This window comes from Sabethes cyaneus, chromosome 1 (assembly GCF_943734655.1).
Source record: "Sabethes cyaneus chromosome 1, idSabCyanKW18_F2, whole genome shotgun sequence".
NCBI lineage: Eukaryota > Metazoa > Arthropoda > Insecta > Diptera > Culicidae > Sabethes > Sabethes cyaneus.
Window position 1 is genome coordinate 122223206 of NC_071353.1, and position 25804 is coordinate 122249009.

General features: G+C 40.9%; 3 protein-coding genes across 5 annotated transcripts in view; 1 reads left to right on the top strand and 2 right to left on the bottom strand.

Moving 5' to 3' along the window:
* LOC128743425 (active breakpoint cluster region-related protein) overlaps nucleotides 1–25804 on the bottom strand; it is a 395975-nt gene that overhangs the window by 88512 nt on the left and 281659 nt on the right. For 2 of the 3 annotated variants that reach the window (XM_053840018.1, XM_053840002.1), the window contains exon 1: nucleotides 7038–7655. The exons of the other annotated variant lie outside the window; for it this stretch is intronic. The gene's annotated coding sequence lies outside the window, so the exon portion shown is untranslated. Of the gene's footprint in view, nucleotides 1–7037; nucleotides 7656–25804 lie in introns of those variants that run through there. 3 annotated transcript variants of the gene reach the window in all.
* On the bottom strand, nucleotides 10984–12330 carry LOC128746185 (zinc finger protein 808-like). Its single transcript, XM_053843228.1, has 2 exons — nucleotides 11770–12330; nucleotides 10984–11713 (listed from the first exon to the last, which is right to left on the bottom strand). Exons 1-2 carry the CDS (start codon nucleotides 12328–12330, stop codon nucleotides 11003–11005), a joined length of 1272 nt encoding a protein of 423 aa, XP_053699203.1. The 3' UTR covers nucleotides 10984–11002.
* LOC128743479 (60S ribosomal protein L7a) lies at nucleotides 19084–20707 on the top strand. Its single transcript, XM_053840074.1, has 4 exons — nucleotides 19084–19152; nucleotides 19419–19539; nucleotides 19730–20100; nucleotides 20282–20707. The coding sequence occupies exons 1-4, from the start codon at nucleotides 19138–19140 to the stop codon at nucleotides 20585–20587; spliced, it is 813 nt and encodes a 270-aa protein (XP_053696049.1). The 5' UTR covers nucleotides 19084–19137; the 3' UTR covers nucleotides 20588–20707.

A 25804-nucleotide genomic window follows, 5' to 3' on the forward strand; every position in this document is an offset into this window, starting at 1 on the left:
TTCTGACGCTGTTGAAGAATGAAACGTGATAGCTAGTGCAACTACCATCGGGCAAGAAGGCTATTGGTTACCGATGGTTGTTCAAAACCAAGAAGGACGAGAAAGAAAATGAAACGGCACCGATTAGATCTTCACATATCCACGTCGATGTCAAAACCGCATACTCGAACGGAACGCTAGGAAATACCGTTTACATGTGGCAACCGGAAGTATTCCGTTTGAGGAGGAGTCTGTATGGCCTAAAACCATTAGCGCGTGTATGGAATCGGAAAGTGGATTTCGTTTTAAAGACCATCGGATTCCAGCCAACGAAGTCGGTTCCATGTCTATACTTACGACGGAGGAACGCTGTGTGGTCGTATATTCTTAACTACGTCGACGACATAATTATCGTGACGCAGACGGAGTAAGTGTTACGAAATTTTTAAAATTCTTCAAGCCCATTTTGATGCGATGAAGTTGGGAGACGTTCGTCATTTCCTTGGAATGGAGGCAGAGAAAAGTGCATTCGGATTCAGGATCAACATCAAGGTCACATACATCAAGAAATTGGTACAATGCTTCGGTTTGCATAAAGTGAAATCATCAAAAAATCCCTTCGGCATCAACTATCTATAACAAAAAGACATGGATCAGGTACCTATGAACCACGATTACCTGAGCCTGTTCGGGGGTTTCCTGTACGTAGCAGTACACGCACGGCCAGATATTGTAGTGAGTATCTCGATTTGGGCGCAAAAGCCTAGCAGCCCACCCTAGTAGACCATTTGGTTTGTATATCTCGATTGCAACTGTGAAACACGACATCATATCTGAACGAAAAAGTTATATTTCACGTCAGATAAGAGCTTATATGTACCAAAGTGGAGGCAATATACGTGCGAAAATTTTGACGATTATTTTTAATTCTATCTTGCATTTTATACAGCGGTTTTTATAACACGCAACTTAATACTCCTGAATATATGATTGAGATATAACTAAATATTGCGATCATCTATACTGTTTTATAATTCACAGTCATGAGTTGTATATAAGGACACGAACGACTGCAAAACAACTTATTGTTAACTTTGTTTTGACATACTCTAATCATTATGCAATTCCAATGTTAAATTGACATAAAAACGATTTAATGTGAACTTTCTATTACGATATTATGTTATCTGGGTAGATTGGACCAAAGCCAAGAGAATTATGCGCTACCTAAATTCCACCAGTGATCTCAAGCTATAGCTAGACACTTCGACCGGTGGATTGGAAATGTTTGTCTATACGGATTGAGCCGGAGATTCTTACGACAACGCGAGTCGAACTCCGGTATCCTCATCATGTTCTGAGGCGGACCAATTGGGTGGAATTCGCAGAGGTATGTCTCATTAAGCTCGACTGAAGCGCTTGCAGAAGGGGCTGAAGGCAGCTCGTCTGAACTAAACGGTTGATGAAGGAAACTGGTGAAAGCATCGGTGGTCCCATCATCGTATTCGGGGGCAACTAAAGCTACAAGAAATTAGTGGGAGGCGACCGAATTGAACGACGCAGTAAGCCCCTAGATACAAAGTTCCTCCTTCGTGACCTGTAAGTTGAAGATCATTTGGAAAATGAAGCTCAACATTTCGGATTATGATTTGGTGCAAAAGTTTTGCCCGGTGTTCCCGTAGTCGTGAAATAGTCTGGTATGACCGGTACGGAGTCTTGACAACACACGCTGGTCCTCCCACTTCCATGATTGCGTTGTTTGCTTAACTTTTCGGTTAATGATTCCTGCTAAACCATGCTGTAGACCACTTGGTCCATATCAATAGGTTGACCCAGGCCTTGATGTCTTTCGCTGGGATTTTTTTTTGTGTAGCAATTTAGAATTTCTGCCGGTAGCTGCGAGCTGATCGGCAGTTTCATTTCCTCGAATGCCGGGTACCCAGATAAATGTGGTATAAGGGCTGACATAATTTTGTGTGGCCTAAATCCGATCCGTGGATGGAGCCGAATGTATGGCAGAGATCACACTAGCGGAGTCAAAAAAATAGCTAACGGTTTGGATGCGGTGCCAGAGGCGGCGGTAAATCTGGCAATTCCTTCTGCAGAAAAGATACTGCATATGTCCGGTAGACGGTAATGTAGATTGTTGGTATTCTCATGAATGCCAATGCCAACTCATATGGTCTCATATGCCCAATTTACAAAAAGGGCCATCGACTCGAATGCAGCAATTATCGAGGAATTACTCTCCTCAATTCTGCATACAAAATTCTCTCCCGCATCCTGTTTCTCAGACTGAGGCCGTTACAGGAAACCTTAATTGGCGAATACTAGTGCGGTTTTCGAGAGGGACGCTCCACGACGGACCAAATGTTCACCTTCAGCATCTTTGGCTCGAGCAGCACGTTCACCTTGCGACAGATCCTCGATAAATTCCGGGAATTCAACTTGCAGACTCATCATCTGTTTATAGACTTCAAGGCGGCGTACGATTCAGTTAAACGAAACGAGCTGTGGCAGATTATGCTTTAACATGGTTTTCCAACAAAACTGATTAGGCTGATACGTGCTACCCTTGATGGTTCAAAATCAAGCGTCAGGATAGCGGGTGAGACTTCGGACTCGTTTGTGACGTTAGATAGTTTGAAGCAAGGTGACGGACTAGCGAACTTGCTGTTCAACATTGCATTGGAAGGTGCTATTAGAAGGGCCGGCGTGCAGAGAAGCGGTACCATTATCACGAAATCTCATATGCTCCTAGGGTTTGCGGACGACATCGATATCATCGGTGCTAACCGTAGAGCTGTGGAAGAAGCGTACACGCATCTTAAAGAGGAAGCTGCGAGGATAGGGCTTATCATAAATTCTACCAAAACAAAGTATATGGTGGCTGGTAGAGAGCGTGATAGCCCTTCGGGTGTTGGAACTGCGCTGCCCATGGATGCATAGTTGACGTAAAAACCAAAATGACCAAACTGTACTTTTTCGGTCCTACGCACTCTTAACTATGTTGTTCACATGCCCAATACTCAAACAACATATGTTTGTTCGAAAATATTCGAGAAATTTAGGAAAATTGAGTTACTCTGCTATTGGTTTCACGTAATGCTAATGGTTGACGTGATGCCCTGCATAATCAATCAGCATGGCAACCTATTTGTTTTTGTAGCGTTACGCCAAGTTATGTGAATAATCGTTCAAAAAAACAGTCTGTTTATTCGCATAAACTGGCGTTCGCATTTTTTAAACACAATAAATGAGGAATGAATCATAAAACCCCATCAGTCCGGTTTTGATTAATAAACTCTACTAAATTGACAGATTAGTCGATTGAAAAAGTTTGTAGCAAAAATTATATGGCTTTAAACGTTTTTCACGATAAAAATGCGTTTTCTCAACAATCATGGTGCTGGTTGTTACGTCGACTATGCATCCATGGGCAGTGCGGTGGTGATAGATGGATATACCAGTGGCGACTCGTCCGCATGTTCAACCTGTTCATAGGACAGACAACAAAATTCAGTCCGACAAAATTGTTTTCATCACTCGTCCATAATTTCGTTTGTACTGACGCATATGCTATACAAATTTATTTTAGTTACGAAGCTGATTATCAAAACGTTCAGCACGACGTTTGAACGGTGCTTTAGAGATTAGCACCAGGAACAATGGAGATTTGAAAATGAGCGCGGTTGGCATGCATTATTCGCAAAATTTTCTCATTAACTCGTTCATCTTTAGCATTGAACAACTTACGCATATTGCTTGTGGTGCGTGTGGTGTGGGCTTGTGCGTGCATCGCAGTAAAGTGGTTATTCTTGAATTAGGTCCAATAGGTAAATTGAACGAAAAATTTTTCGGTTCGTAGTTAAAATTCGAAGACGAGTTTGCTGGTAAAGTACGTTCACGTAGCGCTTGCTATGTTGCGTATACGGAGTATTGCGTATTTATACTGCCGCTACTCGCATAACAGTTCCATCTCCATAGAAACTGGAACTGCAATGCGAATTGCGGCTATATATACACGAAATACACCGTTTACGCAACATACCAAGCGCTACGTGAATATCCCTAATGTTTGATATATGATTAAAATATAGAAATGCGATAATAAAAAGGCTGCGTATTAATTTGTATTTTTCGCTGGTTGAACAGGTAAGTTAAACCCCCACGAGTCGCCACTGGGATATACTTTTGAAGTGGTCGACGAATTTGTTTACTTTGGTACGTTAGTGACATGTGACAACGATGTGAGCCGTGAAGTAAAAAGGCGGATAGCGGCTGCCAACAGGGCCTTCTACGGATTACGTAACCAGCTGAGGTCCCGTAGCCTACAATTCCGTACAAAACTCGTACTCTATAAGACGCTAATTCTCCCGGTGGTACTCTACGGCCACGAAGCGTGGACGTTGAAAGAGAGCGGCCGACGAGCTCTAGGCGTTTTCGAGCGTAAGATCCTGCGATCAATTCTTGGCGGCATATTAGACGAAGGAGTGTGGCGCAGGCGCATGAATCATGAAATATACCAAGTGTACAAAGATGCGGATATTGTGAAGCGACTAAAATACGGCAGGCTACAGTGGGCTGGCCACGTAGCAAGGATGCCGGATGAGAGACCAGCGAAAATATTTAGCAGAGAACCCGACAGAGGCCGACGACTTCGACGCAGACCCCGTACCCGTTGGACGAGTGCTGTTGACGAGGATGCTAGAACAGCGGGTGTTAGGGGCGACTGGAGAGTGGCAGCCCAAGACCGAGTAATGTGGAGACGGCTCCTGAATTCGGCATTGATTCGATAAGCGGATTGTCGCCGAAAAAGTAAAGTAAGTGAGTAAGTAAGCCAATGCCAACTTTTTCGTCAGTTTTGAAACCGTTGGTGTAGCCGCATGTGTAGTCAGAATATTTTTCCACGATGAGCGCTGTGACGGTGCTTCGGAGTGCGACAGAATTGGAGCCTGCGCTGAAGTTTCTTTTGATAGTATTGTCAATGCTGATTTGTGGGGCTTGCTAATCTCTGGGACCAATCCATTCAAGCGGGGCAACATCTGGGAGTTCATGGTTGACGAGTTCTCTTAGAACATGGTTCGCTTCGTTCATATTATAGACTCCTTCATTGTTTCCAGTGGTCTTTTCAAGAAAGTTGATGGCTGTTTTGCATATTGTTGAAACTAGGAGCTGTTTGAATGGAAGCGCACCTAGTTCGATGTGGACTGATGTTGCTGGTGTGGAAGGTATCAGATTTACCTTTACCATTTACCTTGATGACCAAAACCAAATTTCTCCAGCTGCCATAATACCAAGGATATTCTACAATAGGCCCTTCAACGAAATATGGATCAATTTCAATCTTAAATGAGCTGAATGCACTATATTGTCTCCACTCCCATCCAATAAACGTATTTTTTATCCTACTCTGGAAAGTTGGAAAAATCGAATTTTATTTTTTTGCATTTTCGAGAGGCTTATACCTTTAGAAATATCATGTCATTAGAATTTTTTGATATCGGATTTTGTTGAAAAGTTATGGCAAAACTGTGGGCTCACCTCAAGGGAAGTGCATCGCTGTATGAAACTTTAAATGCGTTTTTCTCGAAACCATGTTTTTTTCAGCTGGTGGTACGTGATCACAAAATTTAGTGGTCCGGTATGGCTGAATTTTTTTTCCAGCATGTAACAGTTATACAACAATTTATGCAATACCTTCGAGGATTTTATACATTTTATTCAATAGCTTCGAGGATGGAATATAAACGGACGCTAAATGCGGTCGGTGAATGCAACAATGACTCCAAATTGAACCGTATCTTACTTGCAATGATATGCAAAGATTTGAGTTCGTTGTTAAGCCGAATTATCGCTGTTGAATTCGACAGGCTGCATTTGAGTAAAATAGAATATTATATTTTATCGCATTGTGTTTGTCTTAGATACAGTGGACTCTCGGAAAAGTAAATCGATTAGGGATCGGGTCGATTAACTTTTCCGAAATATTAACTTCTGAGAGTCCACTGTATTTATTTATTTTCGTAATCAGAACTTTTGGTGGGAATCGAATCTTCCCTATACCTTGAGAGTAATAAATTTAATTTAGTTTCAAAATATGTATAAATAACTTTTTGATGTAGGACTATGGGTTTGCTTACTATACTGGGAGAATTTTGTTGGAACAAGAACGGAACCGTAACGATAATTTTGTTACATTTTGGAAATGTTTGAAACATGTGGATTTTGTTAAACAAAATATCAACTTTGGCCACATTGGTCACTTTGCTGCAGTTTCAAGCCATGATACGCGCCATCCGGATCCAGGAGGTCACTATGAATCCTGAACTGGTAACCACAAGGGGACATTTCATCTTAATATTACTCATATCCATAAAGGGACATTTCATCATCTGTAATATATGTCATGTGGCATGTCAAAAAACATCAGCGCTTGACAAAATTTGCTACCATCTCATGTGTTTCAGAGGCCATATGGCTAATTACAGGTCCTGGATAAATTCCTTCAAAATCCGTTCCGTGCTTGGATCAGAAAAGCTTGTCTGGGGACTGGAACCGGCCATATGACCCTTGAGAGACCTGGGGTGGTTGCCAATCATTATTTTATCGAGTGCTGTTTTTTGATATGCTTTGTATATGTCTTACAGATGATGAAATGTTCACTTATGGATATTGGTTTCGGTTTCGGATTCATCTTTCCAATGTAACATTTCTCCTATAAATCCTTAACCCTGAATAAAGTTGTAAACTAAGTGGTTACTGAACTTAAGTTTACGATTTCTATTAAACATGTCTGGTTCGTAAAATTTAACGATATTTTACCTATTTGTTTAAAATCTAATCGTAAACTTACTAACCCCTGGGTATGTTTTGGTCGGAATACAAGATACAACTTGAATCATGCAGACATTTTTACTCGGGCGTTGGGCCCCCCCATTCCCAGCCAACCCAGCAAGCTCTAGGTATGCTTCGTTCGTTCGAGGTTCGACTCGCGGCGACTGGTTCGGCTTTTGGTTGAATCTCTCTCATTTTCATTCAATTATTGTTCCACTTACCGAAGACGACGACGACGACTGACTCCCCACTTTCACACTGCAAACAATAGCAACAGCAAAAGCAGCAGAATCTATGCTCCAACTCGGCCAGAATAATTAACTTGTTTCACTGCCATTTTAACACTTATTCATTGCAATGGAGCAAAGAGAACTTGCAGGCATTGTTACATTTACGAATATGTGCACTTATTTAGCGTTTGATTTGTTTAGTAAATAGGAGAACATCATTGATTTCCGTGATTGAATTTCGCGTAGAATGTGCCACAGTATAAATGTCGACCGAATTGATTGACGTTATTCGCTCATTTACCAGCACATTGGTTTAGTTTATTTTAGTAGTATATCCAGCAACTTTAGTCACGAAACACATACGAGCAGCCTATTTTCCCGTCGATACTTTGGAGACTACGGGACGAATGCGTAAAACCTGTATTTCATAGGGGGACTTCCTGACTTCACAAGTAAAGTAGTCTAGCTTTAAACCCTTTTCCTTTACGGTGCAGCACCACCGGAGTTCCACCTACGACAAACTGAGTAATTCGGTCCAGCAGATATGTCAATAACACAAAACACATTTAATCAGCAAAAAGCGAGAAAGTGGGTTACAGTTACGTGGTAGAACACCACACCAGCTACGAATGAACGACGAGAGATGACTAAAAGCCACCACCACACAACAAAACATCGATGTTCAAGTAGGTTGTAGAGACGGCGGCCGCGGCGAAGAACAAACATCATCGTTCATAGCACAAGCACACAGCAGCAGAGCACACGCAGTGCACTATTGGATTCGAAGGGAGAAAACCTTTTTTCTCTGCGCAAGGCGTGAGCTCACCGACCGTCGTTTTGGTTTGGTGCGACTGCGAGACGAGACCGAAAAGCATATACACAACATAACACCAACACAGACAGCGATCGCGATATGTCTGACAAACCATCAGAATAGAGCATAATCAGCGAGAAAAGAACAAGAGTTCTATGGTTCTAGTGTCCTGTTTTAAAAGGTTGGCCTTGCTGGTAGTGGTGTTTGTTTACACCGCTAATGTGTACGCAAAGTGCATGTGGCAAAGTTTTTTGTAGGATTTTCTTCAGAATTATGTCGGTTTGTAAAGATTTCAACTGAAAAAGCGAAAAACTACATATCTCACCAACAGTTAAGCTTAGGAAATTCGACATTAATAGCACTTTTATTTAAAACTAGCTGACCCGAGAATAAACTTCGTATTGTCACAAATTAACCTGTGTTGTACATAAATCATGAATCTCGGATGATCTTTGTCACAATCTCGAATTTTGCAAGTTTCTGAGGAGTTCAACCTTAGACGATTCATTTTGGCAGTTACGTTAACTATGAAAGCATCCCAGGTAACCAATAAGCATCACCAATGCTATTCAAATGCAGGCCAATAAGCATTTAAGTCGCCTTAAATGCTACTTAAATGCTATTTTGGCAAAATATACAGCTACTTTACTGATAACCTTCTTATAGTGCTGACAATGCTAATTTACAGCTAATTACCGACACGAAGAATTTGAATACAATTTTGGATGCCAATTTACAACACCTAAGCAAAGCAAAGCAAAGCCTAGGTGCTACACTCCGTTATCGAAACTTGACCTTCTGTTTTTATACGACAGACTTCGCAGCCAGCTGTTAGAGTACAGGACAATTGCAGGGCCAGTTGCTACGATCCTATTGACTCTAACAGCCTCTCCCAGCCGAGATTCGAACATACGACGACCGGCTTATCAGGTCAGCGTCATACCTCGAAGCCAACTGGGATTTACAACACCTATGCAGTCAAAAAGCTAATATACAACAACGTGCAGTATAAAATGCCAGATATGCTGATAAGCAGCATATGTTAATGCTTATTAGTTACCAGGAATGGGTAGTTTAATATACAAATTTGCAATTTTCCTCACATTAAAGTAGAAAACAACTCCGCTGTCCCCTCATTGCATAGCCAGAAAGCGGATAGTAATATTCGCCGTGATTGCGAAAAATCATTTTGCGAAAAACCTTAAGCGGAATGTACCATTTCACGAAAAACTTTTGTGGAAAGTACTATTTCGCGATCCTCTCCTTACTCGCTGTCGCTCGTTCCAGGAAACCCAGGTAGACCTAGGAAAACAAATAAACCTAGACAGTAGTGATTTCTGCGGGGAGTTGCCTCCCCCCCAGTGGGCAGCGCTTCCGACGGCGGGTCTCCGGCAACACTCGCGGCCGTCTCGTCCTGAATGATCTAGTGTTACTATAGATAGTTTTTGTGGTCTTGTTATTGACTAATGTTTTATGGAAGAGTCTCGAATTTCTCGAGTTCGATTAGTTTTTGAGTTTCGCAAAAAATTCTGTTTTATTTGTATGAGAGTCCATATTCCCCTACCACAGGGGTGAGAGGTCTCTATCATAAAATAAATTCAAGACTCCTAAATCTCCCACATGTCAAATTTGGTTCCATTTGTTTGATTAGTTCTAGAGCTATGAGGAAATTTGTATTTCATTTGTATGGGAGCCCCCCCCCCCCTTGTAAAAAGGTCCTAATTCATCATAGAAAAAATTCATGCCTCCAAAAACACCCACATGCCAAATATGGTTTCATTTGATTAATTAGTTTTCGAGTTATGCGGAAATATGTATTTCATTTGTATAGGGGCCCCCTCCTAAAGTAGGGAGAGGTTTCAATTCACCATAGAAAAAATTCTTGTCTCCAAAAACATCCACATGTAAAATTTTGTTCCATTTGCTTGATTAGTTCTCGAGTTATGCAGAAATTTGTGTTTCATTTGTATGGGAGTCCCCTTTCTTAGTGGGGGAGGGGTCTCTAGCCATCATAAGAACCATCCCTGGCCCCAAAAACCCCTATATGCAAATTTTCACACCGATCGGTTCAGTAGTTTTCGATTGCATAAGGAACATTCGGGCAGACAGTCAGGAAATCCATTTTTATAGGTATAGATTTGTATGGGAGCCCCCCTATTAGTGGGGGGAGGGATCTCTAACCATCATAAGAACCTGCTCTGGCACCAAAAACCCTTACATGAAAATTTTCACGCCGATCGGTTCAGTAGTTTTCGATTCTATAAGGAACATAGGCACAGACAGAGAGACAATCCTTTTTTATAGGTATAGATTACCTAACATTCGAATGTTATTTTTGTAATATGTGCTAAGCCCATTACAATTTTTTTATAAAGTCTCTATCCTTCCTATAATATTGGTTAACTGAAAAAAGCAATCAAATTTTTGTTAAAAGCATAAATATTAAAGCGTTTTTACCCAAAATTTTATTATGAAAAAATTCGGTCATTGGATTGTACTTCTCCCACTTTTGCTACGCGATAGAAGCGTTAACACTAGGTACTCATTTTGCGAGTTCTTTAAGTTATATTACCTACGAATATTTATATTTTATATAAAATAATTCTATTTAAAAAAATGTTACTCATGTTCAATATTTCTTTTCCGGTTTTTAAAATTGATTTGCAATGACGTAAATTGTACAAATAAATCAAAAATCGATCGTATACTATGGAGAGCACGAGATTTTTGTTTGAATAAAACAAATGCGTGGCAGTGTAATTTGATTAGAAACGCTCCATGATGTCTTGTTATTCTATAAGAGATTCTGTCCTAGTCTTTTTTGATTTCGGCAATCCTTCCAATTTTTATTTTATTTTGGTTTATCTCCAAATTAGAAAATTTCGAAAATATAATTAATTTCTATCCTTTTGTGTTTTACTGGCTTAAATCGAACGTTAATACACGTATCTTAGGTGTGGTACCTGCTTGAAACTTATTTAAAGCGAACTCGTTCCAGCGATTGTCGATAAGGGACGTATAACCGAACAAAAACTAGTAAGTACTAGTAGTGTTTCGAAAGAATTGAAAATCACGTTGCCTACTCGCCAGTACTATAGATATTTATTCATTCATCTTCACCACTGACAACGACAAGTGATATTCACTCGCCCAGCATAACGCTCAACGCTGCTTCGAAGCTACCAGCTTCGGCCACATTAATTTGATTCAGATCTAGAACGGTGACTCCGTCGGTGCTGGTCGTAACACCGGTGCTACTACTACTGCTGTCCCCGGAATTTACATTTCCACTTCTACTGGAACTAACTATGCCTTTTTTCGTTTTCTTCCGATGGTTTTTGGCTAGTGTCGTGGCCGAATTTGATCCGCTAGATCCGGCTAGGGAACCCAGTGCCTTATCGATGGCCGTCGGTACTCGTCGGAAGTCGTAATCCTGATCTACTCGGGCTACAATGTGTAATCGATGTTCTTCGCTTGTTGCATACAAATCTTCCGGCTTGTGGTGTATGTTGTGCGTATCGAAAGCTTTCTTAGTATAAAACATTGAATCACATGTGCTGCATTTTAGCAGCTCTTCTGGAGCCGCGCACCTCTCTTCGAACGAGTGATGGTCCTCGATATGCTTTAAAAGGTTAAACTTTACCATATATTCCGATCCGCACAGGTGACAGTAATAAATAGAGAAAATTTCTCCAGCCTGATTAAGACGTACTTTTTTTGACGGTATTGGAACAAATGGGTGATCTATCATCCGTTTCTCTAAATTGTGTGCAGTTTTAATGTGTAGTGCTAAAGCCGAATGCGAAATAAATGCTGTTCCACAGAATCCACATATATAGTCTAGCCGGGGAACCTAAAAGAACTTAAGTTATAAATCTGCATATATTATTAGAGCTATATCTAGCTTACATTTATCTCTTTGTCATTTGCATGTTCCAAGCTTTGGTGCTGTTCAAGTGCTACCTTCAACGGGAAAAGCCTTCCGCAGAGTGTACAGAAATAGTTTTTACTCTCGTAATTATGCTTGCGGTATTTGTGTTCAATTGCTTTCGACATCGACGTGAACGTTTCTGGACACCACTCGCATTCTATTAGTACAATTGCTGGTTCATGGCTGGAACGGCTACGCTCTGAGCCTTCAAAAGTTTGTCGTGAATCGTTCGCTTGGTTTCCATGTTTAAGGAAATGAATTCTAAGATGATCATGACTGCTGAATGTCGAGGGGCAAAATGTACATACGAATTTTTTCGCGTCCTTCTCTCGTATCTCTGGCGTTAAACTTTTTATTACAGGTGTTTTCGGGTGAGTTTTCAATTTAATCTTTTTAAGAATTTTTTTCTCGCCGTTTTTCTCTAAAACAATGGACTTCGAAGAGAGAGAAATTAATGACGACCGCTTTGAGTCGGCATTAGTAGAACTAGTTGTTGATTCAGCAGATGCACATTTACTTTTTGAAGACACATTCGACATTTCCGTAAAATAGGATAAAACACCATTAAACACGGATTGAACAAACTTGCAAAACAAGAAAATACCAAACACCTCTTCTATGCTATATTATTATTATTTTTGTCGTTTGCTTTTGCATATTTTGACGTTTGACTAGTGTTGCCTGATTTTTTTTAAACGAAGAAGGATGGAAAAAAGGAAAAAGCAAATCTATAGATAGAATTAACAAAAGGGCGAATGTCGCAAGCGTAAACAAACCGAGTGAGGGTTGTTTTTCCTATGTTGGTCCAGCAAAAAGTAACTCTCACTCGTTTTGTTTACATTTGCGACATTTACCCTTTTATTAATTCTATCTAGAAATAAAATTAATTTGGTGAACTTTTTCTGGCAGACATTCTGCCGGATTTCTGGTCGCCGTCACCCGTGAAAACTAGCAGAAAGACACATCCGATTCGGGCAGAAATTTCGCCCTACGGTTTTTCTGCCGGATTTCTGTTCGATTTCTGCCAGAGGTTTCGAATAAAAACCGGTTTTGTACCGGTTCAGTTTTCCCTTTTTTTTGGAGGGTAGCAGCAGCGGATTGTAGCAGCAAGAAGCGTGCAATAAACAGGTTAACATTTAAATTATACCTGCTTTGTCATGTTCCATATTATTCTCTTACCTTTTCCCCGAAACTGCAAAACTGATGAACCATTTTGCTTCTGCCTCAAAGTGTCACATTGGACATAAAGAGAATAGAGCGTAAAATGGAGACTGGTTCTGTTCGATTTATGCTAGACATTCTGCCGGATTTCTGGCCGCCGTCACCCGTGAAAACTAGCAGAAATGACACATTCGATTCGGGCAGAAATTTTGCCTTACGGGTTTTCTGCCGGATTTCTGTTCGATTTCTGCCAGAGGTTTCGAATAAAAACTGGTTTTGTACCGATTCAGCTTTCCCTCCTTTTTTGGAGGGTAGCAGCAGCGGATAAACCTTTGCACGGTGCCTAACCTCAACTCTGGTTTGACGTTTTTGTGTGTTTTGTTTTGATTCCCTTTGTAACCTAATTTTATTGCTAGTGGGTTTATTACTTGTAATTGGTACCACTTGTTTGCGGAAACCGGAAATACCCGACTTTTCCGAAGCAGGAAAATGGTAACAGTTCTGTACAACATATATTTTTGCCCTTTTTGCAGTTTTTTGCTTCTGGATCTTACGAATAAGTAATCAAAACAAACCCCACAACACTGTCAAACCTGGGAGGAAAAAAACGCACTGACATCTGCGTGCAATGCTTTATTGTAGCAGCGAGAAGCGTGCAATAAACAGGTTAACAATTAAATTATACCTGCTTTGTCATGTTCCACATTATCACAGAGAACAGACATTTATGTTCATATAAAATTTCATCCAAAAGGTGTTTAAAGTTTTGAACGAAACACTAGCGACATCTATCTCACGGTGCACCCGTTGCGTTACGACCACGTTGCCATCTTAAATATAGTTTCTTACTATATTCGGCACATTTGAATAACTGGCAACTAGAATAAAAGTTACTGTAGCAGCGACAACGACTTTGTTTATTGTTTGTTTGTTTGTTTAGATTATAGTCACTTTAACCAGCTTTGGGTCATTCGTGACTTCTGCGGGGTTGGGATTTGAACCCGGGTCCTCGGCGTGAGAGGCGTGAATGCTAACCACTACGCCGGGACTGACCCCAACTTTGTTTATTTATTTTCCTTCAACTACTGAATAGGCGTTTTTGACAAGCTATCGCCCGCTTAGAGGCGCTGCATAAAAAACGTGATGAAAAGTAAAATCGCTGTCAAACTCCATACATTTTTGAAAAAAACTGAAATAAAATGCAGTTTTTGATTAACCCTTTCAATTGTCAGGATTTTAGATAGCGAAATATTGGAAGAAATTTGTTTATCTACGTTAAGGTAAGTGAAAATATTCGAATTAATTAACTTTATGGCAGAAAAATGTTAATGTTTGATTTTGTACCGCATGAAACAAAAGTACATAGAGTCAGCTGTAAAGTTTACATATCCTGGATAGAGAATCACCAATTATTTTCAGTCTTCAGCGTTTTCCAATGTGTTTTCAAATGCTAACGGATTTATTTTCTTGATTAGCATCATCTGCGCCAAGAACCAAACATATAACCTAACAGTTCGTAACCATAAATACACTTGCGAAGCTCTAATAATCTCCCGAAGCAGAAACAATATATATCAAATGAAAGGTAATGCTTTTTCTTACCTTTATTATCCATTTTCACCATTCCCACTGTTGGTAATTCAATAAAATATTACATTTAAAGTCGAGTTCCATATAGGTGCCAGCAAGCATTTTGGGAATTGCACTTTTTTTGTAGTTCCAATAATCACAACCAGGTAGCGAACGGTTGCTCTTAGTTTTGCTCGAATTCGCTGGCAAGTGGCCTTACAAGTGGCACAAATTCCTGCATTCCAGAAAATCAATCATTCCAATAATCGAGCGTTAGACCAACGGATGAGGATACCCGTTCGTAAATTTCTAAATGGGGTTTAAATACCTAACGGGTTGAACAACCCAAGTAACACACTTGGTTTTAAATAAGAATTGACAACGGATTTAAAACAAATCGAATTGCTAACATTTCGTTTCCACATACTTAATTACGACCGGATTAACACTGAAACAGCGCAAGAAACGAGCTAAAATGTAACATGTTTGTGAAATATTTCAAAGTGACGCCTATGCGTTGCATGGTTTTTGTACTACCAACTGAAAAGCTTAATCGCACTGTTGACAGGAATTTTTTTTTCTGATATTTCCCTGAAGTTATATTTACATTTACAAGCAAATAATGACAGACATTTTTCGCAAGATAAAATGGCTAAAGTTATATTTCGGTAATTCATCAATCACTCAAAGCAACATTGTAGCCTTCAAATAACCCAAACTAAAGTGCAATTTTAAATTTATCGTGAACTTTGCCATTCTACTTCCGAAAAATTGATGCGCTCAAGATTTACTTTTATAAGCAAAAGTTGAGTGGAATCGAAATAAATATCATTTTTTGACAATCTCACAAAACATGCTAATCTCTTTGAAACCCGGTGGGATATTTTATATTAATTATGTTATATGTCCCTTGTATATATAAAATCATCCTACAACACAAAAATAATGATCTATTACATTATATTTTGGCGCAGTCATCAGCCATGTTTATACAAGATTGCGTTCAAATGAGCACACCGATAACTGAAAAATTCGAAACCAATAAAAAGCTTTACTGTATGCATTTTGTTTCGCGTTAACTTACAACTGATTCACAGTTAATTTTTATTTATGAAAGATCTTAAATTGCGATCAAAAAATACCCAGAATACTTATAAATTGGAGCATTTAAGCTCAATAATGAATTTATGGAATTTATGAATTTATCAAAATTATGGATCTGTGCTGTACTCATTGTCATCGCTTCGCCGCTGTTCATTGCCGGCAATTCGCCACTACGAAGTTGCTGATATTGGTTTGATTTTTGTGTGAGAAAAAAAGAGAAGGAAGTATTTTTGCTTTTGTTTTCACGTAAGTTTTGACAATTCGGCTTGGAGTTTCGTGTGAGTGCGAACAGGCTTAGAAATCTCTTTTACTTTCGTAGTCGCGAATACTCAGTTGTAAATGTTCAATAAAAACTTAGCTTTACAACCGAAATGCAACTTTAACCTGTCATTCTGGCTGAAAACATCGGCGTTAGAAATAAAACATTTTTATAACATCTTGTTTTCCATGAAACTTATTTATAATTTAAATGCAATTGTTTTCTGAATATTTTTCTAAAAATCATGTTGCAAGTGTTACTTGGGAACCTAATGTCACAGAGAACAGAAAGGTCCCCACTTGGATAAAACTTATGTCAAATTAGTTGGGAAACTATAGTGATGGTGTCGCTAAAGGCGCATAAAATTCGATACTAAACTCACAACAGCTACCCAAGCAACCAAAAGTTCGAATATTACTTGACACGCGAACTCGAAAGTTCATAATTAGTTCAGATTCAGTTCCGTGGAACTTTCTTGCTGATTAATAGTGTATATCAAGTATACGTGGAACTAAATGCTTTAAGAAGTGCTGCCAGTACTTCATAGATACTTCAAAGCTATTACGATGCTACATGAAGTTCTGAAGTAACTTTAGTTGCTAACAAGTTCTGCGTGCTGCTTTTTTGTTTATATTTCTGGAGATCAAACCAGCAGAACCTGAAACTATTGTAGATTAATTATTTTTATTTCTCTTGAATAAATTTAATCCTCGCACATTTCTAATTATAAATATAAATTAGAATGCAATGCTCTTCATTATTGTGTTGTGTTGTGTAGCATATGCTGCCGGTATCTCACTACTATAGTTAATTGCCTGGTTCCAAACTTTATGTTTTATAATTAACTCGCGCTGCATAAAGCTGCTGCAAGTTCTAAAACGAACTTTTACTTAAGAACAACTCATTGGCAAAATTCACATCGCTTGTATACGACAAAGGTGACGCAGTGGATCGGTTTAGGTTTACAACGCCGAACACCCGGGTTGAAACCCTACAGCAAATGCAACGGATATAGCAGTTAGGTAGAAGTATAAAAATAGAACATAGAAGTGCTGCTAAATTTGTTTTTTCTTAGTTTCTGACAGTTTAATTCGAAGCTGCTTAGCGTTCTATGCAGTGAACCCAAGACAGCTTGAAAGTTCGGTTAATTACTTAAAAGTGACGCTGCTTAGCCAGTTATAGATTAATATACATAAAGCTGTTTAACCCTTGTTAGACACCATTATTCGGACTCTTGGTTACTTGGGTAGCTTCTGGCGCTAGCATAATGCTTACAGTCCATATATACTAGCGCCAGAGGAGCCAAAAGTTGTCAGTGTGCAAATCAAAAGAATCATTTAGTTGAGAAACTTTAGTGGTGGTGACGCTAGCATATTAGGTGATTTTAATTTGAAATTTTATCCAAGAATTCCCGAAAAATTTGTTCCTGAATGGATGTCTGTTCTCTGTGCTAATGTTAAGAAAGTGTGTGTCGATTCAAACGCCGGTAGATGGTTGGAAATCTCGCTTTACTGCAATGGAATACGGAATGTGAAATAGAGGACAAAGTGCAGATCTTCTAAACAACCAATTAAACATTCCAAATTTATTAAGTAAATTGGTATGCTACCTGCTCTAAAACAGTTACTACAGTTACTAGTTACAGTCTACTAATGGGAACGGAATTCGACAGATTATTTTTCCCGAAGGTTGTACGGAAAAGATCATATTCTGTTTCCCAATTTCTATGCCCACTAAACTTTATCTGAGTGTGTAGTTTGCAGGTTCCAGATAAAATGATTTACCTTTCTCGGAAAGAGTTTGGTTTTACCTTGTATGAAAATTCTGGCTTTAGTTTTCAAATGTCGCATAATGCATGTAAAAGGGTTGATTATGCGACCTTCTGAAAACTAAAGCCAGAATTAGGGGCAAGGAAAACAAGCAACAAGCAGGGAGCATAAAAAAACATGCAAAATAATGTTGACACTGTTTGTTTTTCTCCAACATTTGTTTGCTACAGTTACTATAGCGACGCAGTTGGTTGCAATGTTGTGTGAGTCATCAAAGCAATCAAAGTCCGTTCGGTCAGCGACACGAGCGCCACGTATCGGGAGCATTACTCAATATGGCGATTCGGGAACAGAGAACAGACATCCAAGCGAAAGGTCCTCACTTGGATAAAACTTATGTCAAATTAGTTGGGAAACTATAGTGATGGTATCGCTAAAGGCGCATGAAATTCTACACTAAACTCACAACAGCTAGCTTCTGGCGCTAGCATAACGCATATAGTCCATATATACTAGCGCCAGAGGAGCCAAAGGTTGTCAGTGTGCAAATCAAAAGAATCATTTCGTTGGGAAACTATAGTGGTGGTGACGCTAGTATATTAGGTGATTTTAATTTGAAATTTTATCCAAGAATTCTCAAAAAATTTGTTCTTGAATGGATGTCTGTTCTCTGTGGTTCGGGTTTTTACACACCCCGCGATATTAAGATGAATGTCTGTTCTCTGTGATATTATTCTCGTACCTTTTGCCCGACACTGCAAAACTGATGAACCAGTTTTCTCCTGCCTCAAAGTGTCACATTTGACATAAAGAGAATCGAGCGAAAAATAAAGACTGGTTCTGTTCGATTTCTGCCAGGCATCCGACTTTTTCGTAAGCGGGTCTGTGCCTAAAGACCCAGACACAATGCATACGGATTTTACTACGTTGCGGATATTTGACAGAAAACCCATGGAAAAACTGTCAAATTGCCGCAACGTAGTAAAATCCGTATGCATTGTGGTTGGACCCAGGCGTATGAAACTGAAGGGTAAAGAAGTAGCTAACATCTTTTTACGCTTCCTACACGTCCGACACAAAAAGAAAAAAAGCAAAAAAGTAACTTTGTTCGGGAGCTTACCAATACAGATTCATCCGAGGCTGAAGTTAGAGCGGGCTACTCACAAATACATTTTGTCCGAGGCAAAGTTTGTTGTGGGCTAGATGAGATGTTGGCTACACGAAAAATGTATGTGAATGACATTTGTGACAGCGGGGTGGTTGGACCTTAAAGCCAGATTTATTTTTGCAAAAAAACCAATACCTTTGTTCGATGTGCATTGGGATTTTCGCCGTTGTACTGTCATTTGTTATTTCTTCGAATGTCAAATTTTAACATTTTATGTTGGCTAAACTGGCTTCGGAGGACGTGACGTCACTGTTGGCTCTTTTCCATCTTGGTTTTACTAAACACAGGAGTGCATTCTGTGCCGACACCGCTAAAAATGGTTAATAAGAAGGTAATTGAAGTTCTTTTGGACTTTTAATAGTGTCGGAAGCATGAAGTTCACTTGTAGGAATAAGTGTAATTGCCTAGTGTTGTTTATTAAAGAGTTAATCGGCGATTTACCATTCGCAACACTTGGTTTACATTGAAGATGTGGTGTAAATAAAGTGAATGTGACAGATAAAGCCATGCCTCAGAGCAATATGATGAGCTTTAAACAAACTCGTGTGATTTAAAGTTAATTTCTTTTTAAGTAAAACAGTAATGTTTTCATTTTAGCCAACCAAGAAGAAGGTACAGGGCAAAAAGGTTGCCGCTGCCCCATTGGCCGTCAAAAAAGTTGAGGTTAAAAAAGTGGTCAATCCTCTGTTTGAAAAGCGCGTTAAAAACTTTGGAATCGGTAAGTTAATATTTTTAACAGCTAATATCTCCACCCTGCTTAAAATGATGATATAAAACGGATTATTTAGCTTGCTTGAGCTGATGAAAAATTTCTTTGATGTTTTGTTTCGAACTGAAGGCAAAATATCAAACGAAAATCGCAATTACTAGTAGTAGACATATTAATTATAGCGTTTTGTTTTTCATAGGTCAGAATGTGCAGCCGAAGCGTGATCTGTCCCGTTTCGTACGTTGGCCGAAATACATTCGTATCCAGCGTCATAAGGCGGTGCTGCAGAAACGTTTGAAGATTCCGCCACCAATTAACCAGTTCTCGCAGGCTCTGGATAAGCACACAGCTCAGCAGCTGTTTAAGCTCTTGGAGAAATATCGTCCAGAGAACCCGATTGCCAAGATTCAGCGGCTGAAGGCTAAGGCTGAAGCAAAGGCCGCCGATAAACCGGAACCACCGACTAAGAAGAGCAATCAGTTGCGTCAGGGAGCCAACACCGTTGTCAAGCTAGTGGAACAGAAGAAGGCCCAACTGGTCGTGATCGCTCATGATGTTGATCCGATTGAGGTATGTTTAGTACCATGATATGCTTTGCTATAATAGCTTAATATGATGAAAAGAATTTCTTCACCTGAACTCGGAATGTTGAGATTTTTCACCGTTGACATTTTGTCTGATTGTTATGTTTTGCTGTTATATGCCTCCTCAAATGATTGTTTTAATACTAATCGTATGTCAATGTTTTCAGCTGGTTATCTATCTGCCTGCCCTGTGCCGAAAGATGAATATCCCTTACTGCATCATCAAGAGCAAGTCTCGGCTAGGAACACTCGTCTATCGTAAGACCTGTACCTGTGTGGCGCTCACTCAGGTTGACAATTCGGACCGGGCGAACTTGGGCAAATTGGTGGAAACCATCAAGACCAACTTCAACGATCGCTACGAAGAGATCCGCAAGCACTGGGGAGGTGGTCTGCTCGGCCCCAAGAGTATGGCTCGCATTGCCAAGCTGGAGAAGGCAAAGGCCCGAGAACTGACCCAGAAAACGCTCTAAAGTCTGAGGCGGCAGTTTTGTTATGCATTAGGTGGTGTATAATCTTATGTGCGGCTGCAGCTTCTTGGATCGCAAGAGGTGTAGCTGAAAGCGATAACAATAAAACATTGGAGGAGCGAACCAATAGTTTGTTCTTAAATTATAAACATCTAGTGTTTGTTATCCTTATAATGCAGTGAACATTCGCCAAAGTATTGCGACGAATGTCTAGTTGGGAAAAAGGAAAGGATTTGGAACGAAGTCCTAACGGAAGGGTCTTAACTGTGAATTGCACATCATTGAACCACATTAAATCGCAGTAGGCCTCGAGGTAAGATGTTGGTCTAATAAGCCAGTCGTCATATGTTCAAGTCTCGGCTGGCAGAGGCTGTTAGAATTTATAGGATCATAGCGCTAGCCCCGCAATAATCCTGTATTCTATTCTAACAGCAGGCTGCGAAGTCTGTCGTAAAAAACAGCAGGTCAAGTTTCGATAACGAAATGTAGCGCCTAGGCTTTGCTTTGCTTAAAAGGATGTTTTAGCCTGGGAAATACAAAATTTGTTAGCAATACATAATCTATCTCAGGTTCAAACAGAACTGATTTATATCTCTACTACGGTGTTGGCGTACTTAGTCAAAGAAAAATTCGTGCAAACAATCAGTTCTTGTCGTCTGCCCCAAGGTTCGCCACCTTAGTCTGCCCCATTTCTTGCATATCTTGATCCATACGGATTGAAATGTGGAATTGCGGTGGAAAAGCAGTCGAAGAACGGAAACGCCTTTGAGTATACTATCAGTCAAGCTCAAGCTCTGGTCTGCATGTTAGTAACTGTTATTGAAATTAAGTACCGTAATCCAGCGGCAAATTGATCTAGTTTTTTCAGAAAATTATTAATCTTTCCGTCATACTTACTTACTTATTTGGCCTAACGTCTTATGACAAGAATCTTTCCGTCATATGTTATTTCATTCTTAACTGAATTTTGTTTGAGAAACTCCACATGTTTGTTTGTTTATTTTTATTTACGACCCTTTAACCATTTGGTCATTCAGGTCGACCCCACATGTGCTTTTGACAATTGTAGGAAAACAACAAACAACTGATTTTTTCGAAATGTTTTCAATCCCAACTAAAAGTGGTTTTTGGAACCAACCTTTTTTCAGAATTTGAGAGAAGATATATAGGAATGCTGTCCCAAGTATGCTTTTTCCAGCCATCATTTTGCAATTTTCGTCGGTCCTAGTCAATAACGGAGTAGCAGCAGCAGTAGCATAGGGCGGGAGCCTATGCTTATGCTTATGCTTAATTTGAGAGAAGATATATAGGAATCTCCGAGAATTCAAAACTGTCAACACTCCTGAAAATGTGCTCATGTCAAAGCGCGCTGTGGGGTTTCTCAAACAAATGATTCAACTATTCTTGAAATCTTTGTTGAAATGTTTTACTATTGTCGTGCAAGTACTATATAATTTGGCGCAGCTCCAAAGTTTTCATTTCATTCATGAAACGCATTCGGAAAAGAAAAGGTTCTAGATTGATTATCAATAATGGTGAAAAAACTACATAGAAAGGGGTCCTCTCAAATGCGCCATTCTCTTGCAACCTTAGCACAGACGCTAAGAAAGCACTTGTTTCCGCCCAAGGAACAATAATGTTGCATAATAGTTTATCAAGCGCTTATTCTATTGGCTTGTTCTATTGTTCTATTGTTCTATGGTATTGGCTATACAATATGTGGTCGAATATATTAAACAAAAATGTTGTGCGGTTTGATTAGCGTTTTGTTCATCGTCAGCTTTGTGCGGCAGCGTATTGATCGAAACGTCTAGCGGAGGGAAAAGTGGACTGGAATGCGGTGAATGCGTCGATGAATCTCCTTACTCTAATTGTTGTCAGCGGTGACTAGAGACCCCAAATAAAGCAATGATTCGCTAATTGAGGGTACGTTAGTTGGGCATTGTGACAAATAACTTACTTACCCATGTGTCCATGTCCGCCGGTCCGGCAGAACAAAGGGATGAAATCGGAGATCTCCACTGCTGACGGTTACCCGCCATGGCTTTTACCTGTCGCCAGGACAGGTTCTCGTCTACAGCCCGGATGTCGTTGGCTAGGCTGCGTCGCCATGAGCCTCTGGGTATGCCTCTTCTACGCTGTCCTTGTGGATTCCAGTCGAGTGCTTCTCTGCAAACCTCGTTCGCTCCTTTCCTCAAGATGTGTCCGATCCACTTCCACCTACGTTTACGAATTTCTGTGGCTACCGGCCGTTGATGACACCGACGATGGAGTTCCTCATTGGATATCCAGTTATCAGGCCACCAGGCACGAATGATGTATCGCAGGCACCGGTTAATGAATACCTGCAGTTTTTGCATTGTCTCCGCTAAGACGCACCATGTTTCGAAGGCATACAGCAGTACGGATTTAACGTTTGAATTAAAGATTCGGGTTTTCGTACATAGAGTGATCTGGTTTGAGCGCCAAATGTTTCGCAGACCTGCAAAGGCACCCCAGGCCTTTCTGATCCGTCTGGCTGTATCAGTCTTGGTACCACCATCGGGCGTTGTCAGGCTGCCAAGATATTGAAAGGCGTCTACCTGCTCAACTTGTCCCGCTACTGTGAAGTTGGTGGAATTGTCAGTGTTCACTACCATAGATTTAGTTTTCGCTACATTGACTGTGAGACCTGCTGCCTGGGAGCTCTCGGAGAGATCATCTAACTTGCTCTGCATATCGTTTCGGCGTTGTGCGAGCAAGACAATGTCGTCGGCTAGGTCGAGGTCATTTAGCTGCTCCATCGTTAGAGGATTGCAAGGCAATCCTTGATTTGATCTACTGTCAATTGCTCCAACTAATATCTCATCCATAACGATGAGAAACAGAAGCGGTGATAAAATGCAGCCCTGTCTCACGCCAGCAGTAACCCTTATGGGGTCGGACAAGACGCCGTGGTACAAAAACTTGCACGAGAACGCCTCGTACTGAGCCTCGATGAGATGGACTAGCTTATCTGGAACTCCTCTATGCCTAAGTGCGCCCTAGATGTTTTCGTGGTTGAGTCGGTCGAACGGCTTTTCGAAGTCAACGAACACCAGCAGAAGAGGGTCCTGGAATTCGTTGATCTGCTCCAATATAATGCGGAGCGTTGGGATATGGTCTACACATGATCGACCAGCACGGAATCCAGCTTGCTGCCGCCGGAGAGTAGAGTCGATCTTCTCCTGGATCCGGTTGAGGATTACCTTAGAGCAGCGGTTCCCAACCTTTTTTGGTTCGCGTACCCCCTGATGGATTTCCCTATACTCTTCTGCAACGAACTGAAGTTTTGGCGAACCCCTGGGGGTTCGCGAACCCCCATTTGGGAACCACTGCCTTAGAGAGTACTTTGAGAGTAATACAAAGCAACGTGATGCACCGCCAGTTACCGCATTCAGTTAGGTCTCCTTTCTTAGGGACTTTCACCAATATGCCCTGCATCCAATCCACCGAAGAAGTTGCGGTTTCTCATATATTGCTGAAAAGCTGATGCATCATCTGGGCTGACAAAGATGGGTCAGCTTTGAGCATTTTGGCTGAAATACAGTCTATCCCTGGCGCTCCATTGGATTTCATATTCTTGATGGCTGCTACAATTTCATCCAGCAATGCCGCCTCCGAATTGACGCGATTAATTCGACGAACTGTAGGCGTCATACGCTGCTGGTTTTGTTGGTCTCTTTGACATTTGAAATTCGGAAGAGTTGTTTAAAATGTTCAGTCCATCGCTTAAGCTGTTCTGTACGGTCAGTCAGTAGCTGACCAGCTCTGTCCTTTAGCGGCATCTTTGTATTCATCCTGGCACCACTAAGGCGACGACAAATATCGTACAGTAAACGGATATCACCATTGGTGGCGGCGGTTTCTTCTTGTTCGGCTAGGGAGTTAGTCCAGGCTCTCTTGTCCCGCCTACAAGCACGTTTAACAGCCCTCTCCAGTTCGGCGTATCGTTGACGGGCAGCTGTCTTAGCCGATCTGGTCCGCGCTCGCTCAATACCGGCTTTCGCCTCTCTCCGCTCGTCGATCTTCCTCCAAGTTTCATCAGAAATCCACTGCCTCCGCCCGCTGCGCGATTTGCCGAGGGTTTCATCACTGGTCGTGATGAAGGCATTCTTGATGCCGGTCCATTGCTCTTCGACGGTTCCACCAGGTGGCTACTCCGAGGCTCGAGATTTAAGTTGTTCGACAAAGGCCCTTTTCATCATAGAATTCTCCAATCGTCGGACGTCGCAACGGCACCCAACTTTCTCTTCCCGTCGTTGGACACGTGCGACGCGCAGACGTATCTCAGCGATAACAAGATGATGGTCGGATGCAATATCAGCGCTGCGTTTGTTGCGTACATCAAGAAGGCTCCTTCGCCATTTCCGAATGATGCAGATGTGGTCGATTTGGTTTTCTGTTCGGCCGTCGCGGGAAACCCACGTGACTTTATGTACTGGTCTATGGGGGAAGAGCGATCCATCAATGACCATGTCGCTATTACCACAGAATTCTGTAAACAGCTCCCCGTTTTCGCTCATCTCTCCTAGACCATAGCGTCCCATCACGCGTTCAAGGTCCGCGTTGTTTGAGCCAATCTTGGCGTTGAAGTCGCCCATGTGGATATGGATGTCCCCCTTCGGGATTTTCTCAACCATGCTGTTCAGCTGGCTGTAAAAACTCTTTCTCCTGCAGGTCGGCAGCATCTGTTGGCGCATAGCACTGGATTGTTGTAAGGTTCCTAACCCGTGTTCTGAATCTGGCAACGATTACTCGTTGCTAATAATCCAGAGAGATATCTTCTTTCATTTTCGGTAACTTTTTTGTGTTCCGGTACAGTAGGCTGTTAACCTAAGGTCCTTATCTCGCTGATGGGGCTACCATCCTAATGTGGGCGGGAGCCACGGTGCCCCCTTTCCTGTTAGCATACGATAACCGAAGTTGCGTACCCCAGCCGGCACCTCGTGGAGGTAGGAATAGGAGTTAATGAACAGAGGTTATGGAATGCACATGTTCATCCTTTGCTAGCCCTTTGCTAGTGTATCATTGAATTGTACATATACATTAGCACCAGAAGCAAGTGGTTGTCACTCAAATACTAGCTATGTCAACACCATAGAAGAGTTTCAGGCGCAACTGCATCACATCTTGGTAGTAGTGTAATAAAGCACTATATGCTGAAATTAGGAGCAAAATGCTACAGATTGCTAGTGAATG